Here is a 19,080-nt window from a genome sequence, read left to right on the forward strand (position 1 = left end):
ATTGACCAATAAGCTGCTCTGTGATCAGTCAGATGTCACTCAATTATATATTATCATAAGTCAGATTAGGGTTTTATAACATTTGTACAGTTTCCATCAATCAAATTCAGTAACTATATAGGTGTAATCAGTGTACTGCTGACGAGGAAGGACACAAATGCCCCAACTGGTTCATAGATTCAAGTTTTCATATCATTATGTTTTATCTGATCACATCCTTGGTGCACAATCAATGTAGAAATAGTAGCTTGACTGATATATTAACATGTTTGAGGAGTAACTGATTATATGATCTGGATACAAAATAGGTAACTGTATTCCATTACAGTTACAGACAAAAAAAAATATGTAATTAGATTACAGATACATTAGGTAAAAATGTGAATTATTAGTAGAATTATAATTTAAAATAAAGAATGATATAATACCACCCACAGTGCACACACAGCTGCCAATTGAAAAAATGCTTCACTGAGTGGAAATTTAAACACATTATTTCTTTAAATCAATCAATAAATAAATTGCAAATGTAGAAAATTGCAAGAGGAACAACAAAGGAAGGAACAGCTAAACAAACTAATAAACCTAACAACCAACGTAAAAAACTTAGAGCTGAAACGATTAATCTATTAATATGTGACTATTAAATTAATCTGCATCTATTTTGATTAGTCTTTTTTTTTAAGAAAAAATTTAGAAATTCTTTTGTTTTCTTTACTCCTCTCTGACAGTAAACTGAAAATCTTTGAGCTGTGGACACAACAAGACATCTGAGGACGTCATCTCTGGCTTTGAGAAACACTGATCAACATTTTTCACCATTTTCTGACATTTTATGTTCCAAACAACTAATCAAATAATGGAGAAAATAGTTTACAGATTAATCGATTATGAAGATCACATGAAAGACTTGACAAACAGGTCCAAACACGAGAAGCAAATGGACACACATGTTTCAGTATTTCAACTGACAAGATTGTGCCACGATTGATTAATCAATTTATCATTTTGAGTATTTGTTTTTAAATAAAAAAAGGTCCAAACTCTTTGATTCCAGCTTCTTAAATGTGAATATTTTCTGGTTTCTTTACTCCTCTCTGACAGTAAACTGAATGTTGTGGAAAAAAACAAGACATTTGATGTCATCCTGAGCTTTGATCAAAACTCTTCACCGTTTTCTGAAATTTTATGGACCCAACAAGAAATGGATTAAGAAAATAATCCACCAATAAATCTGTGATGAAAAAAATCGTTAGTTGTAGATTTAAAAACATATCAGACTAACAATTTTACCATATTTTATACTGAGGTAATCCAAAAATTAACGAGATGTAATCAAGTTAATTGGGTTACTGACACATTTTTGAACAGGTAACTAATAACTTTATTAGAACACATTTTAAAAGTAACCCCCAAACACTGTATATTGTTGATTTGCTAGGAAAACTGTTTGTTTAATGCTGCCTTTGCCCTCTTACAATCACAGGTCAAACTTTAAATGGTTTATGATAGCAGGCACATGTAGGTAGTTTGCCTAAAGATATGAAATATGTGGATAAAAAAATCTCTGAGTAAAAGAATGAAAAGGGAAACTCTCCCTCTAAGTCACGATGTCACAGCCTAAACTAACACACAGCCTAACAGCCACCACTGGTTATTATTTCATCACTATATCATGATGTTTTAGAAAACTTTTCACACTGCAGCTTACTGCAAGACAAGGGCTATGATAGTGTCACATATGTCACAACTCAAGTAAATAGGGAACATTTAGAGTTTGATTCATATTTGTTTTTATTGCCCACAATACATATGAAATGATATAAAAGCATAAAATAAAGTACAACTATGGGGAGAAAGACAGAAACAAAGCTGCTCTTTAACTAAAATGTAGACAGTTAAGGCCCCAATCTTTGTTTTATTTTATTTTTTCACAGCAAACGTTTGAAATCATTCACATTCATAATTGAAGACTTTGACCTGTTTTTTTTCCCCAGTGTTTTTTTTTTTTTTTGTAAGTCTTGTTTATTCCAGCTGTTACAGACAACATTGTATCAGTGAGTGGAAATAATTCCAAGACCTACTCTGATAAATTTAGATAGACTTGGGTCAGTGCAGACAGAAATGAAATAATACTGGAAATGGAAAGTAGCTTAACAAGAAATGTAGGTGTTAGCGAATATGTTTATAGTTTTGGCAAGATATAGGACGTTCTATGCATGTAATAACATTACAATAAGAATATTGACATTTACTTACAGTATCACTGTGGACCACTGCCTGGAGAAAGGAAACGGTCCTGCCACTGACTGATACTGGTGTCTCAAGATTCAAGCCCTTGAGATAAATTAACAAAAATAAGATCAACGGTGGCTTTTGTACAGGCAGATGTTCGACCTGCAGAGATACTGCTGTTGCAATACATTACTGCTTTAGCACCACTGCTGCTTTATGATTGGCTGTTGAAGCTGTACAGAAACAGGAAACAGTGGTTTGATAGGCTGGTGCAGAAGCTGATTTTGAAATTGAATTCCAGCAACATAAGAAAACAGAAAAGATAATGATGTAAAGTGAATGATATAATCAAACAGAATACATAATGTAATGGTGTAAGGTACAGTGTGTACTACTTAATAATAATAATAATTAATATTTATAATTTAGTGAAATTCTTCATTAAATGTGATATTTTAACTGCACCATGGTTCAACTGCAAAACTTACTTACACACTGAGTCTATTTTTGAGGGCTGCTGTGTCAGTTAGCACAGAGCAGACTGAGTGGGCAGGAAATCAGACACAGAAAAAGCACAGAGAACCTTCAAAATAAAAGACCCCACGCAGATCATAAAGACAGTTTATAATTAGGTTTTTTTTAGGTTTAGGACTAAAACGTCTTGGTTAGGATTGGATAAAGACTGTAGTTTGGGTTAAATTGCATTATGTTATGTAAGTCCGGTAATGTTAAACATGTGGGTAATGTTGTGAAACAGTTCTAGTTTTTTTTTTTTTTACATTTAAGCACCAAAACTATTTGGTTAGGTTTGTCTGTATGCGCCACAGGGGAGCAGTGGCAAAACATTGTATTGGATGAGTTTGAAATGAGACTGGCCTGGTGAAGGGTGCAACACTGCACCTTTGCACCTTGTGTGTAAATCTAGCAATGCATTTCTACTGATGCATCTCTGTGTGATCACCCTCTTAAGTTACATTTAGAGCTGCCCCAAAACTAACAATTTTCCTACTTGTCAGTTCATGCAATTGGTCCACTAGTCATGACACATTTATTGTATTAATTTGATTATTTAAATACATATTTTTGAGGAACACGGTGACTCGGCTAGAAAGGTAATGACTGAATGGTTCGGAACAACCAGCAGGAGACATTTAGTTAATTCCTTTCAACACAGTATTACCTCACACAAACATGGGAGTAAAGTTCCAGCTTCACAAAGAAAAAACACTTGGGGACCAGCAATAGCATGGATCATGCCGACACCGGCATGGACGATGTGTACTTACAAATTAAGTCCCTAAGTTACAAACACGCTCTTTGACCTCTTCCCACCTCCTGAACCCACTGTGTCATCATCATCATCCCCAGAGCTGAAGTCCGGTCAGAGCCGCTGTAACATTAAATCCCCTTAGGTGATGTATTCCCTTTTAACTACTGACTGTAGCCCATAGGACTGCTAACAGCTAAAGCACAGTTCTTCTTCTTATCTTATCTTCTTATCAGCACCTATTATTTTCTACACCGCAGTTTGCGCTGGCAAAAAGATCAATGTTGGAAGAATCCCCTAACCTGACATGTAGGTTAGTATGTAAACAGAACCATCTGGGAAGTTGTTCTTAGAAACTGTATGGAAAAGAGCAGGTACTTTCAAAAAACACTTGGCAGGTGATTGGATGAACTTCAACCAATCAGATCAAACTCTTTCCAAAGCCGGATGGAAGAAGAGTAAAAATATATTTTCCATGGAGAAAAGCCTTCAGTGCTGTTCTTTGTTCTTCTTTCAACGAAGAAATACTCTCCAGCTCTGATAAAACTGATGCTATCACAGTATTTACGCTAACCTCTTCAAGAGAAGAAGAGACAAGATGCTTCCATGGATGCTTCTCGCTGTCGTCACACCTAAAACCACATCCGTAGCTGCCAGTAGTCCCTGCTAGGGTGCTGATTGCAATTCCTGAGGAATAACAGCAAAGTGCAGCTCCTGAATGGAATTTAAGGTGGGGTGTCTTTTCTCTGCAACTTACGAATAAATGAAGAGACTCGAGGCACCGACTAACGTTTAGTCAACTAGGGGGCAACCCTAGTTGCAATATTTTCCTAAAATGTTTTGTTTTGTTTTGTGCCCTCCGAGGAATATAAAGACATGATATCACCAGGTGCTGGGTTGTTTTGATATCACACTTAATTTTCATAAATCATGTTTCCTTATTGTAAACTCAATGGAATATCAGTCTAACTTGTGTTGGTTTATTCATTGTAAGAACCGTGTTTATCTGTATATTAATCATTTACTTTACCACAATGGAAGGAATAAGTAGTGTCCATAGCACGCACACAACTTTTACGCTTCTGACGAACAGACAGTAAAACCTGATCTTGGCAGTTGATAAACGATTTGAATTTTTTTTTTTATCGAAGAGGGCCTTCAATTTGATTAGCATAGTGTTCTGGATCATAAATGTGTTGCTCCTCTGAAGAAATCCTGTTCATCCAGTCGATCCACTCTTGTTGTCTCTCTGCACATGATGTGTATGAAGACATAATCATCATGGTAAACTGCTCCATCTGCTCTGGATCAACTCCTGAATGACTCCTCTTGACTAAAATGAAAATTGGTATCACAGTTAGGAAACAGCAGTGACATCTCATTAAACAGACAGTAACCTACAGTGCTGTGTGTGTAAGAAGTGAACTGATAAAGCAGAGCTAATATTAATGATGTTTACATACATTCTGAATTAACCTCAAATGTGTTTCATTAGACTGCAGTCCAGAGTCATATCCCACAGCTTCTTTCTCTGTTGTGACAACAGTTAAGTATACGGAGAGCCAGGTTCTCCACTGTATTTAATCTAAAATACATATGCATGTTTAAATAAAGGCTGTGTATTCTCTTCCTTATGCATATTCATGAAGACAGCACAAATTCTTCAGAAACTGTAAGTATTAATTGATTAATTGAAGTTCAGAATTTAACCTATTAGAAATGTACAAATCAATAGTTGTGGCAGTGATTGCACCTCATTTGACAATGTTTTGTCAGGTGTAACCATTTGTTAAATTAAAGTAAAAAAAATAAATAAATAAACAAATAAATTTGGACTTAAAATGAGAGAAAAAACTCCCCCTAAAAAAACAGGAAAAAAAAAAGAAAATAGGGAAAAGCATGTGTTTATTATCTTATAAATTGTTACTGATTAATCAGTTATTAGTGTTTTCAACTGGTTTTCAGCTTGGTTAAGGAAAACACACCACATTTGCAATTCTAGTTTGGAGAAGTGACTGACATCAATGGTAAAACTAAATTAATACTCTGAGTACTTTGTACTTTGACTTAAGCATATTTCTTTCCAGTACGTTAACTTGCTATGAGTAATATAATAATAGTAATGTAACAGTACTTGTACAAGTATAGATTTTCAGTACTCTTTTCACCTCTGGGTTTGTTTTAGAATATGTTACATTAGGTTAGGTTATGTTATGTTACGTTAATCGGTGTAAGTCACGTGATGTTACACCCATGGGAAATGTTGTGAAATATTTACAGGTTTTATAGGTTTAGGCACCAAAACTACTTGCTTAGGTTTAGGATAAGATTGTGTTTGGGTTAAAATACGTGTTGTGTTGATTATGTGGTGTAAGTCACGTGATGTTAAACACATGGTTAATGTAGTGAAATGGGTATAGGCTTTTTAGGTTTAGGAAAATTTCGCTGTTTGGTTTACAGTACCTATGTTATGTTACAATAACAATGCACAAACCCCAGTCTCTTAGATGAAAATCCAGTGTTTGTTTGACCCAAGCCTCCTCGATATAATGACTTTCTTTATATGTCTTCCTTACAATTACTACAGTCACTAGAGGTCACAGCCTAACAATACACATAAATATGGGTTGTAATAAGCTGCTTGGACAGACAACCTATATGACCATTTTCCTGGTGAGAACGGGCTGCATGACCGCGTGTTGAGTAAACCAACGTCTTATACCTCAAACATGTCTTTTGCGTTTCTGTTCTGTAAAATCTCTTTTAATGACATATAAGGCATTACTGATATCTACAAAACTTAAATGTTAGTCAGTGAATGGCTCTTCCAGTTAACTGGTCTGGCTCTACTAAGGTGATTAAAATGTGATGATACAAATAATGACACTTACCGCATTTATGCAGATATATAATTCCACAGGATATAAGACCGAGTATAAACAGAACGCAGCAGATGAACAAGATTATTGACAAAGTTCTCCAGCTGAAAGTGTCAAGAAGGTGTCTGCCGTCCAGAGTGTTCCCATCTGCAATGAAAGAAGATTTTTCAAAATCCATCCTGACTGTTGAAGTGGTCCATTCTGTCCATTCATGATATTTAGAGGATTTAAAATTGAGATCAGGAAAGATCAGACATTAAAAATCAGGATCAGAATTTTGACTCAAAAACTTTTTTTTTCAGTCCTCATCCTCTAACACTCATTTATTTTATTCAAAGTGTGTCCAAGGCCACCTTTTCTGTCTTGTGCTGAGGGAGTAGGGGTATCCTGCCCCGTCCCACCCCTTGCACCAGCACCACACAGTGGGATACACCTAGCAGCTGTGCCCAAGTCCCTTGATTAATTCACAGGTGAGTTTAGGCTGAGCATGCAATAAACCAATGCTGTCATGTGACTGATCTGTTAAAGACGACCTGACAGCTGTGATCCCGTCCCGACCCTCTTTGCAGGTCTATTCAGATTTATTAGGCTTTTTAATTATTATAATAATTCTTGACTCTCTATTAGTGAGAATAGTTTTAGACACATACATGTGCGCACACACTGTTTAACAGTAATGAAAGGTGTTTCTTGATTGTGGAGATGTGTGTGTGTCTCAGCCAAGCACAAGACACACATTCCTGCATGCTTTTAGCTTTGATATTTAAACTTTATTTCTGATCGAAAGTATTTTCAAATGAGACTTTACTAATCCACATCCCTGAGTGTGGAGAAGATAGGGCCCAGAATGTTGGCATTAGACATCAATTGTACATCCATGGAGCTATCCAACACGAAGATAATTTTTGGTTACACTGGTAATCTAAGGTAGTCTAAGATGACACCAAAAATACCAACATTTGTTATTAATTATATTTCGTTTTCATTTTGAAAAAAATCTTACAAAAACATTATAATCTTAACTATTAACAGTACACCTTCATACTTGTTCAGTCAGCCCATTTCTGAATAGCAGATTGTTGCTATGAAGAACAGACCAATACTATACAGTTCTGATTGTAGACTGTGGAGGTTTCACAACATTTGTACTAGTCCCTGCTCTGTGATTGGCCGATGGGCAAAGTGAACATAGTGTCCTTTGTGTTCAGAATGCAACTGCGATGCAGGCTTGATGGTTTAAATGCTGAGAATAAAATAATATATAGGAAATAAGTGCCCTTATTCCATATATTCTTGCTAAAGTACCGATAACACTTATTGCCATGAATACCAGCACATCATTTGGCTGAACAGAGATGATTTACAGATGTTTCATATGACTAATAGACTGCTTTTGTAGCTCTCAAAAAAAGAGGTTGGAAGCAGCTAGCTAGCTAGCAGAAATGAACATGAGCATGAACATCTGTGTTTCAGATATCTTAATTCACAATGAACATATTAAAATCATACTTTTGAGATTTATAAATACACTGGTATAACATAATACCTTGATGCCTCCCAAGCCTAAAGTGTTCACATATATGGAAAAAAGTACTGACTAATCATCACTTGGTTAGTTTGAAGGGCTGAAGGGGACAAATCAGTCTTGGTATCTGTCAGCCCTCCAAATGAATTAACACCCTGATGTGGCAGTAGGGTTTGGATTATAATATACTGAGACGGGGAAAGATATAAAGGCCCTTTAAACTAGACTAAAAACTCAGCAACACCTGCTTACATCTGACGTTTTTCTTCAGTGGGTATGGATAAAATAGACATTCACTTGCAGGTCAAATGACTGCAGTAGACACGGGTATTTATCATATCCAGCTCCTATCGGCAGTTATGTCAACATTACACTTGGGTGGGACATGCTTTTATTATGAAGCAGCAAAATCAGGAAATGTTGTTTCATTGGCTGTAACTTAACACAACTCCTATCAGCTGTTACATGAGCTAATCCCTGGCACACATGAAATAAACAACAAAAGCAAATGGGTCTGCTGGCAATGAAAAAAGGGTTCATTTTTAGCAGGGGTACCGCATTTAAAAACCTGCATATATGTGCTAATCTTGGTACTAAAGTGGTATTAGATACACCAACTCAACAGGTATACCTAACTTTTTATTAAATAAAAAGTTCAAAAGTTAAAATGTTCTCACCCCAGAAGACACTGAAGTTGTGACCTCCTGTTTGTATTCTGCAGCCATACTTATTGGTGTTTTCTCTCAGAGAGATCCCAGCTGTCAGTCTGAGGATCACAAATCCGTCTTCAGAAGGTACTGGTCCAGTCACAGTGATCCAAATGGCCTTGGAAGCCCCGTCTCCAGTCAGATGCACCGAGCTCACTGATTTGTCAGTAGTTGTCACGTGACACCTCAGCAGTGCCTCATCTGTGTTCGCGGTTGGCTTGGCAAAAACACGGAGCTCTGCAGAGAAATAAAGCATCAAAGATCATGATCAGTGTTAGCGTAACACTATTTAATGGATGAGCAGCTGCTTTGCTTCACATAACCACTATGGGTCTTTGTTCAGTAGACATTGAAAGTTCATTCTTGACTGGAGAAGCAGCATTTGTTTTTGTTTTCAGATTTCAAACAGATGTCATGGTCTTCTTCAGCAGGATTTGCTCAGTTTTAAGATCAGGTTATCAGTTCAGGTGTCCTCATATCACTGATCCCAGATGCATGAAGCAAACACAAATGCTAATATTTCACATGATAACATGCTCACAACACAATGCTAACATGCTGATGTTTAGCAGGTTTAATATGTACCATGTTTACCATCTTAGTTTATTGTGTTATTGTGATCTACACAGAATGTAATCATAATTTTAGGGGTCCCAGCAGCAAAGCAAATCATCTGTAGTCCTGCGGAGCTGAACTTTTTTTTTTTTTTTTTTTTTTAGCACATCCACTTACTAAGGTTTGCCTCAGTGCAGCCTATGGTCAATTCAGAAATTTGTTACTCTATGTTTTCCAAAATATGCTAAATAAATTAACATCGATGTTCACAAGTCACTATTCAAATGCTTCCAAAATAGACGCAGACATTCTTTAGATGGTAGATATGTTTCGAATGTTCATCTGATTTTAAAACAAGTTTCACGAAAATAATCTACATTACACTCACGAAAAGCAGGTTGATGTGTGACTTTTCTCAGTCTCATTTTCTCAGACAACTTTTAAATTGTTGTGAATTTCATCCCTCTCTCTACTTTGTCTTGTGAGGCTCCTCCTGGCTCAGACAGTGGGTGGAGTCAGTGAGGGAGGGAATCTGTTTGCACTTTGGTAATTTAGGCCTCAGCCAGCTATGATGGATTCCATGTTAAAATACTTTTCCTGCATTCCAAATAGCTTACTTTTACTTTTACTTTACTTTACTTTTTAGCACACACTACAGCTGCTCTGACAAAGTACATACTGTTGCATGCAGTATGCATACAGCTGAGACACAGTGCTTCCTCATGACATGTCACCTTGAACTTTGAGCCTCTTGCTCATACACCTATCACAAAAGGATGTGGGTCAGAATAGCCAGAAAAGCATGCTAGCTTGCATACTGCAAAATGCAACTGGACGCTGTAGGACATCCTGGTACTTTTGGCATACTGCATTTGACCCATTATGCACTGGGACATACTAAATCTTTTTCTGGTAGTATTGGTATTGGAACACACAGTTTCTCTTCTCCTAAAGGCATAAGTGGCTGCTATAATAACTATTTTACAAGATCACCATGACATCCTGATCACTGGCAAAATATTTCATCATGATTAAGTGTTACAGATCATTAAATTATCCACTCTTTGACTGCACTGCAGTACTTTACAAATTGTATAAGTTAATGTTTAGTGTCAGCTACTGTCAGTGACAGCTGTGTTGTCCTGATGGTCTGAACACATACGCTGTAACTGTAAAGTCCAGGATTTGAATCCTCACAAGGCCAAATCCAAGTGGCTAACAATGTAGCAATACATGTATTCTACTGTATATATTTGGTATGTTTCAAGAGATTATGAGGTCAAAGGTTCCCTAGTGTGAAAAGTTTCTTTTCATTGTTTATTATTACAGCAAAAACTGTAAAATCAAGAAACACCAAACTTGTTGATGGAATTCCTCCACTACTCAGGCACATAGTGTAATTACATTATGGCATTCGCTAAATTCAAAGTCATGCTGTAATAATCAAATTAACATGTTCACAGTTATCTCAAAAATGGCTTGGCCTAGAGTCAAATTCTTTTATCACTAAAATCTCTAAAAGTCATCTATGTCTGGTCTTCTACACTAGAAATGTCAACTTTTTTGCAAGCAGCTTGTCCCCCGTCAAATCTATTCTCTCTCACCACTCTCAACTCCACAGTCCTTCCCTCCCCTCAGGTTAAGGAGCCTGGGTGTCGTCCTTGGCAGCACACTCTCCTTTGAAGATCACATTAACCATGTTACTCAGTCTGCATACTTCCACCTACGCAATATCAACCGTCTTTGTCTGTCGCTCTCACCTCACAATTACATTCTGTCCTGATTATTGCAATTTCATTCTCTCTGGTCTCCCACACAAAAGCCTCCATGAACTTCACTTGGTCGTCGATTTCAACATTCTGCTTCTGACCTTTAAGGCTCATCATAACCTAGCCCCTTTGTATCTCTCTGAACTCCTTCATATTCCCTCTCCTTCCTGTACTCTCAGATCCTCTTCCGCTCTCTGACTCACCACACCATCTGCCTGCTTGTCTACTATGAGAGACAATTATTTGTATGAGAACAACAAAAAAAAAAACATTCACCCATTCAGGTATATCATTTATCCTGACCTCTCAAGAAGTCACAGACTGTCATATGTCCCAGTTCATACTGTTTTATATTTTGTAGACTTTTGTAGGCAAGGTCTGGTCTGGACACTTAAATAGACAGATGATCTTTAGTAGTCATAGCTTCGTTTACTGTAATGCTAGATTGAAGTAAAATGATTATGTCAACACTTGTTATGTCATTAATGAGCCTTTACAAGTGATCAATTGATGTGTGTACTGTGGTGAAAGACAGCTTTACAGCTTACAATGTACCTTTGCAGCTCTTCCTGGGAAACACTTGTAGGACAAGAAGTTCCTTTGCTAATGTATATCTTAGAAACTTTCATGGAATGATAAACCAGGAAATGAAGAAATGAAATAATTGGGCTCAAGTTGCTCTCAATTTTTTTTTTGATGATAGCCATGTGTGTTGTTCGAAGCTTATCAAGTCATATCCCTGAAACCTCCTCACTTAGATATCTGGAGAAGCAAGGAACACTAGCAGCCTTTCATTCCTTAAGAATTATCCTCTTTGCTATTAACATAGTGAATATAAGAGTCTGCTGTACATCACAGGGTAGTGCAACAAAAGCATCAGAACAACCAAGCAAGGAAATCAGTCCATCAGGTTCAATCTGTAAATAATACATTTTATAATACCACATAAATATATCCTGAAGTTCTTGCTTTGTGTGACCTTGTGTACCTTGTGTGAGATTATACCTGTCACAAATATCAGATACGTCAGAATATATTTTGTTAATCTTTTCTGTAGAATAATGCAACTTGTGCATTACTTTGAGCTGAATCAACTGAACCTGGATGGATCCTCTCCATCCTTTCCCTCCACACCTCATCACTCACCGTCACACCAAGACCCCATCAAACTTGATAAGGTTTATTTATGGTCACATTAGAAAACAGTGACACAAACTTTGAAGGATCATGATGTTTAGGGTCATGATTTTGTTTCAGTAACACATAAAAAGAGCATTCCTTGGGTGGGCAATATTACATACGCCCAAATAACATTTGGAAGTAAAATTAACTTTACCTTAAGGTTAGCATCAAGTTCAGTGCCTCTTCATGGCCAATTGCTTGGCCCATGAAAGTGATGCGCTGATTGCAGCGTTCTTGAGAACTGCTCATCCAATCGAATTTATGCAAATCAAATCAAATCAAGTAGGTTTATTGGCATGAACAAAAATATGTTCTTACCAAAGCAGTTACACTTGAGTGTCAAGCGTCATTAAGTAACTATTACATTACCTACAAATTGATGTCTGTCATGTTGATGTCTGCACACAGCCTGTGTGTACACTCTTTGATGACAGAATTTACATTATGTGAACCCTAGTGGACACTCATGCACTCACTATAATACGGGCTACAATGGACGACCAGAGAAAGATCACTCACATCTGACCCAAGACCAGCTCTGACCAGAAACAATGACCAGACTTCCTCATTTAGATCACTTGATGGCAACTGAGCTATTTCCTTAATCTGAGACAACTTTGTCTGCTGAAAAAGACCATAAAATGTGATTAAGAACTGATTGCTGTAATTTTTCTTTAAAGGAAATTCTCACCTGTATTTTGGTGTGTTGGTCTTAGTTCAGTTTTCTGAATTATTTCTGGACATCGTTTTGTAATGAAGCGTGCAAAGTCGAAATTTCTCTTGTTATTCTTGTGCCAACGAAGTTGAACCTGCACTGCATAGGGAGAGTGGGACGTCCATATCTTAGATTCAGGGTCAAAGCTGATGAAGTCCATCCCATTCACTGCCCAGGCTTCAAAAGCAGAGACATCCCCATTGGCTGACAGGATGCAGCCACGGCGACGCTGTACAACATCTGTAAAGCAAGAAAGTAAAATACATTTTTTGTTTTTAAGCATAATATCAGACAGCCCTTCAACAAAGTTAATCACAAACATTTTAAAAACTTACACACTGTGTTGTTGGAAAGTTGTTGAATGTCATGGACAAGTTGTAAGACCTGATGAATTGCTTCACCACAGTTTTCCAGCAGGTCTTTTGATTGCAGACAAGGTTTCAGTTTCTGTCTTGTCGTCAAACTGTCACAGTAAGAGATGGGAACTCCATCAAATACTGTTAGTTGTTCAAACTGAGGTCGATCTCCAGGCTGCACACGTCCTGTAGACAGGAACTCAAGAGAGTGGGAACCTGACAAAGAAAATAATTCGAAGGATCAAAACTCAGATTCTTTATTCAAACTTGCAACTTTATCCAAATCCATCAGCCAGTGTAGTCAGTTTTCTTTTTGTTGGTTTCTGATAAAAATTCAATTAGGCCAATTATTCTATTTTATTAGAAACTGAAAAGCCATATAAAAGCTGTCTTTATACGTTTGATTGCAGTATTACTTTTTGTAAGATTTAGTAGGATTTAATTAGTTTGGATACAAAGACACAACAAGCTCATTCCTCTGCACAGAAGTCATGAGATTTCTGAGCTTCTCTCTTAAGTCTTTGTTACTGCATATGTTCATAATATGCAGTAATAACAGATTATATGCACTTCATATAATCTGTTTGAACTGCACCATGAAGTTTCTTGTTTGCCTGTCAACGTCAAGAAATCAGGGTCAATGCAGAAATACAAGAATAATAAAGTTACATAAATACATGTAAACACATTAGTCGACACTGGTGTATTTCCCTTTCAATGTACTCAGTGCATTGCAATGCATTTATTCACCAACTTTTAACTAACTCCAAAATAAACAGATCAAATGCTACACTTACTACATAATATGAAAATGATATATTATATGTCACCTGTGTGATTTGGGAGTGGTTAAAAATGAAATGCACCTTTCATTTTATTGTCCATTATGTCACAACTTTAGACATTTTCTTAAAATATCTGCTGATTGTCCTGATTTGGTTTCCATGTCAAATTCAGAACCTGTTTACAGACAAAGTGTTTCTTTGTGTGAAATGCTTATGAGCAGCCCACAGGGGTGTTTTACATCTCATTTGTTAAAGGGCACAGTGATGTACCTTGGACACATGCCCAGGGTATGATGATGATGATGATGATTGTTTTGTCATGTAGGAAGTGCACTTCTGTTTTGTTTTGTTTGTTGTTTGTAGTGTCTTGCATGCCCGTGTGGGTTGTGCACCCTTTGGTGCATGACACTTTTGAAAAATAAATTACCTTTACCTTTTACAAAACCATGAAACAAACATAATTCAAGTTATAGCAGCAATGGTACAGTGACAATGGCAGAGAATGTAACCATTAGCTCCCTCAGACTTTGCAACATGTTTATTTGTTGTTGTTTATTCTTTTTTCAGATTAAAAAGTGCAGCATGTACTGCTACGCATGCTTTGTATGTATACAGTACACACACATACTATAAGTATATAGACAATATAAGTGTATACTGTATACATAACTATACCACTTCCTTATAAATATCATTTATATTTCCTTTTCATTCTTTCTCTTAGTGCTACTTCTCTGTGTTCTATTTCTTTATCCCTGAGGGTATCATGCAATTACTTCCGTGTGTGCATGAGTGAGTGAGGCAGTGCATGCATGATCACTGGAACTACGGCTTTTTTCGTGTACACATTCATGACTATGCTGAAGGACCTCTGAGATTCAGAATTCTTGAAAAAACATTTTTCATGGCCTTTATGCCTTTGTTTTTTATGACCAGAAGCATTTTGTTTTCAGGTCATCCCATTCTTGTGAACATGACATCTCAAGAACGCCTTGAAGGAATGTCTTCAAAGTTGAGAAAAAAAGTTTACTTGGACTAAAAGATGAACTGATTAGATTTTGGTGGTTCTTTTTTTGGCCATAACTCAAGATTTAATATGCTATGACAAAATTACACACAAATATCTAACAGAATAAAATGATGAGGTGATGACATTTTATATTAAAAAGGTCAAGGGTCAACTTCACTGTGACATCATAATGTCCAGCTCTCTATCAGTCACTGTACTCCTCTGTCAAAATAGTCTCTAAATGCAGACAGCATGTTTCTACCTGGAAATGATTCACTGGAATCATACATGTATAGTGAGAACTTCCATTTTACCAAAAATACAAAACAAAAAAAACAAAAACAAAACACACTTTTATTAATTCCTTCAAAGTTACAGGTCAACATAGTGGGAAGTTCCATATTAAATCAGGCCTGGACGATACAGCTGAAAAACCTATCACAATAGTGAAGTCTGCTATCAGTTGATATTGATAATTATTGATTATATAGCTTGTGACTGACAATATCTTGTGTGTTCCACACAAGGTAGCTAAGGTGATACTGTAACTTTGTTGTATTATTGCTGGGCAAAACAGACAGAATCAAATATCACAATATTTTTGACCAAATACCTCAATACAGATATTGCAAAAATATTAAAGGGATGATTATTGGTATTTTCACAAAATATAAAAACAATGAGATTTTTTGATAAATAATTATCAGTAATGTGGATATAATGACTTAAAAGGGTCTTGGCACACTGGCAGCTGATTTGGTTGAGCGAGTGGCTGTGGCTTTGGTTCCAGCCTGCAACTCTTTATCATCGTTACATTACTCTTCCGTTCCCCCTTTCCTGTCCGACTTGAGCTGTCCTGTCGCTAAAGGTAGACGGGCCCAAAAATATTTTAAAAAAAAGTTAAAGATTAGATCAGTTTAAACCAAAACCCACAATTTACCTTTACCAAAATAAAACTGCTGTTTGTTTTTTGTTTTTTAAAGACTTTGCAAGTTCATACAGTGGAGATACATTGTGTTTGCTCAACAACAGCAGTATTAGTTTGTCTCCTTCTTTATTTGGAAAATCTTTATCCGCAAAGCAAGAACTTCAGCCATGTGAGGCCACAGACACAGACTTATATGTCCCGCTACAGTTCACAGTATGGCTTGAAATTCAGCAGATGAAATGTCACTTACCGCATTCAGCTGCTGACAGCAGGAAACAAATTATAAGTTTAATCCACATGATCTGCATCTTGTAGCACCATTTTCTGTGTTCTGAAAAAGAGTATAAGATTCTGTAACAATCCTTTACAGCGTGTTTACTTCTCAGCTGCACTGAACGGACTGGATGGACTGGAAGCCTGTCTGATCAGGACACAGATATGGCGAGCTGAGGCCTGTTTGCTAACTCAGCTGGGAGGCTGGTATGGGGTGGGCATTATGATGTCATAAAAGAGACTACGTAAAGATACTTTAAAGACAGGTGTTCACTTTATGGTGCAAAACTGCAACACAGTAGCATAATGGTAAGGAATGAAATTGGAACTGAAGAGGTACTGTGTGAGTGTAAAAGGCAAAAAATGGGTATGTTACCTAGAGACAACACTGTACCATAGAGGGTTAAACAAGCATTACAGTCCAAATACACGAATGCACAATGGAAAGCTTCAGCAGAGGCCTGCTGGCTGATCAGGGTGGTGCCGACAGAGGGAACAGGTCCAGAAGTCGGTTCAGGATATGACCCCCACAAAGTTATTCTGCCCTACAGGTGAGAAATGGTAGGATCAGACTTTTGTCAACATGTCCATCTGTACAGTAAAAGAGTTACTCTAAGAGTTATTCTTATATTATATTTATTAAGATGGTCATATGTAATAGATTAGTCTCAAGTGTGTGATGACTTTTCATGTCGACATCTGTTATAGTCAGTGACTTTACTGTTTTTTTTTATTAGCAGTCCATAGGAGTGCGCATATTTTCATCAATATTTCAAATACTATACATGCTTAAAGGAATAGTTTATCCAAAAATGAAGCTGTTCACTTGCAGGCACACACCATCACACCACACAGACCCAGTTCAGATGTTGCACATGCACATGTGAACGTGGCTCCAAGATAAGGATCTACAGTGAAGATTCAGGATAAAAACATGACTAATTGATATCTTTCAAGTCAACTTGGCGTGTCGGGACTTTAGGAGCCTTGGATTACATCAGAAAAGCAGTATGGAGGCATTTTATGTTTTTATTTCAGTTGTTTTTCAGTTTGAAAACTGGTCGCCATTTACTTTAGTTATTTGAGAAATTCTGCAACACTGTTTTCCTGTGAAACTCCAGCAGTGTTTTGTAGACTATGAGACCATTTTCCACAGAAAGGGGCCCATAATATGTCCTTTAAAGAACAATACATAAGGCAATGGCTGAATTTATGGTGATTGAAGAAGAGGAGGAGGCACCAAGAAACATCATTCAGGACAGAGAAAACCTACTGGACACTATGAGACAAGTACAACTTGTTAGAGAAGGCAGAGTTTTATGTTAGCGCTTGCAACTTTATAGCTAACTAGCCATTAACACAACTCATAAATTAACATGAGCTTTTTAATTAAAAAAAAGACACCAGTTTTTATTATTTTCACTTTTGCCATTGGTGTTAGCTACTACTGACTGATTAATGCCGTCTTGTAACAAGCTTTGTAACAGAAAGAAAAAATGCAGAAGAAATATATAATAATTAAATCATATTTTAGGTCAAATGAAGAGACTGAATATGACTGTTTCCAAATGGGAACTGTTATGAAGAGAAGTGCAGATAAGGAGGAGAATAAATACATGGAGAGCTCAATATTTTCTGAGGTGTTAAGTGACCTAAAACATTTGAGAAACACTGGTCTAAACACTAGGGGTCATGTTAAGAGACTTTATGCAACACTCCAAAGTGAATCCCTTTTCTCAGAGAAATATTTTGCTCAGGGGACGAACTTAAGTTTGAAACTTATGGTGGTTTATGCAGCCAGGTGCAGGTAAAATTATGGTGACCATATTTTCAAAACTGGGATCCTTAAGCGTACCGCATGGTCATGCACCTGCACATGTATTTATGTTAACCACACAGCCTAGTCTCGTTATCAACTTTTTTATACTTGAAACACATCACAGTGCCAATACTGTTGTGCAATATTTATTATTTAACTATGTGACCATGTAAAAGGTGGATCTAAAATAGAGCTGGTCCGATGTAATCATCAAATCAGTATCCTCATATTGCTGAGCTGTTTTATATTGAACTATGATTGGTTTAGCTGTTTCAGAGAAATGAAACCAGTGATGTGACAAGTCAGAACCTATTTAACAATCACCACACCGGCTGATTTATTAACCATCACCCAGCCCTTTTGCATCATGTGCTGCCGCACATACATGAACCAAAACTGAAAGTGTACATCAATGCACTGTGTGTGCACTTAGAATTTATTATTCAGATTTCAACTATGGCAGCAAAATATTTACCTGAGGGTGCATTCCATGCTTTTGCACCCTCATAACCTGTTTAATTGTGATGAAAACCAAGATAACTTGGTAGCCAAAGTTGAAAACCAGGACATATTAGTGACAGATAACTTTCTGGACTGGTCACTGCAGGTACATATGTAAATCTTTAGAGTTTATTTGTATTCACAGTAGATATAATGCTGTTTTGAGCTAAATGATAATGTCAGCATGCTAATGTGGCGCGAAGAGGAGGTGAAAGAATTTAGAGCTAATTTTGTTACCAAAAAAAAAGAGAAAGAGCTCGACAACGCCACCCTGAGAATTACTTCTATGATACAAAACACAGGTTCGTTTACTCAGGGGGCATGAGACATAGTTAGAAGTTTTAAAATGCAGTTTTTATTAAATGATCATTCTTGTAATCACAACACTAATCAAACATTCACACAGGAAGGGGAAGTGGGGAGATAAACCTTAATCAAGGCTGAGGCCTAGTGGATGGGTGAGAGCTAGTGCAAGGGAGGGATCCACCAAAAGAAAAAAATAAGGGAATCAACTTAAATCACCAGGCACACGTGGCAGACACACTCTGTGAACAAACCCACTCCCAGGGACACAG

The 19,080-nt window shown here is 36.9% G+C and overlaps 1 protein-coding gene across 2 annotated transcripts in view; it reads right to left on the reverse strand.

Annotated features, from left to right (window-relative positions):
* Nucleotides 1-1,999: 1,999 nt before the first annotated feature.
* Nucleotides 2,000-19,080, reverse strand: part of LOC146311392 (class I histocompatibility antigen, F10 alpha chain-like) — a 35,296-nt gene continuing 18,215 nt past the window's right edge. Inside the window, exons 1-6 of one of the 2 annotated variants that reach the window (XM_084743176.1) lie at nucleotides 16,163-16,292; nucleotides 13,170-13,406; nucleotides 12,811-13,074; nucleotides 8,584-8,850; nucleotides 6,394-6,528; nucleotides 2,000-4,835 (exon numbers count right to left, since the gene is read on the reverse strand). In XM_084743176.1, coding sequence (XP_084599302.1) covers nucleotides 4,645-4,835; nucleotides 6,394-6,528; nucleotides 8,584-8,850; nucleotides 12,811-13,074; nucleotides 13,170-13,406; nucleotides 16,163-16,220 — 1,152 coding nt within the window. In that variant the 5' untranslated portion in view covers nucleotides 16,221-16,292 and the 3' untranslated portion in view covers nucleotides 2,000-4,644. Of the gene's footprint in view, nucleotides 4,836-6,393; nucleotides 6,529-8,583; nucleotides 8,851-12,810; nucleotides 13,075-13,169; nucleotides 13,407-16,162; nucleotides 16,293-19,080 lie in introns of those variants that run through there. The other variant, XM_084743177.1, reaches the window with a different exon arrangement.

This window comes from Lutjanus erythropterus, chromosome 18 (genome assembly GCF_056507025.1).
Source record: "Lutjanus erythropterus isolate fLutEry1 chromosome 18, fLutEry1.hap2, whole genome shotgun sequence".
Taxonomy (NCBI): domain Eukaryota; kingdom Metazoa; phylum Chordata; class Actinopteri; order Lutjaniformes; family Lutjanidae; genus Lutjanus; species Lutjanus erythropterus.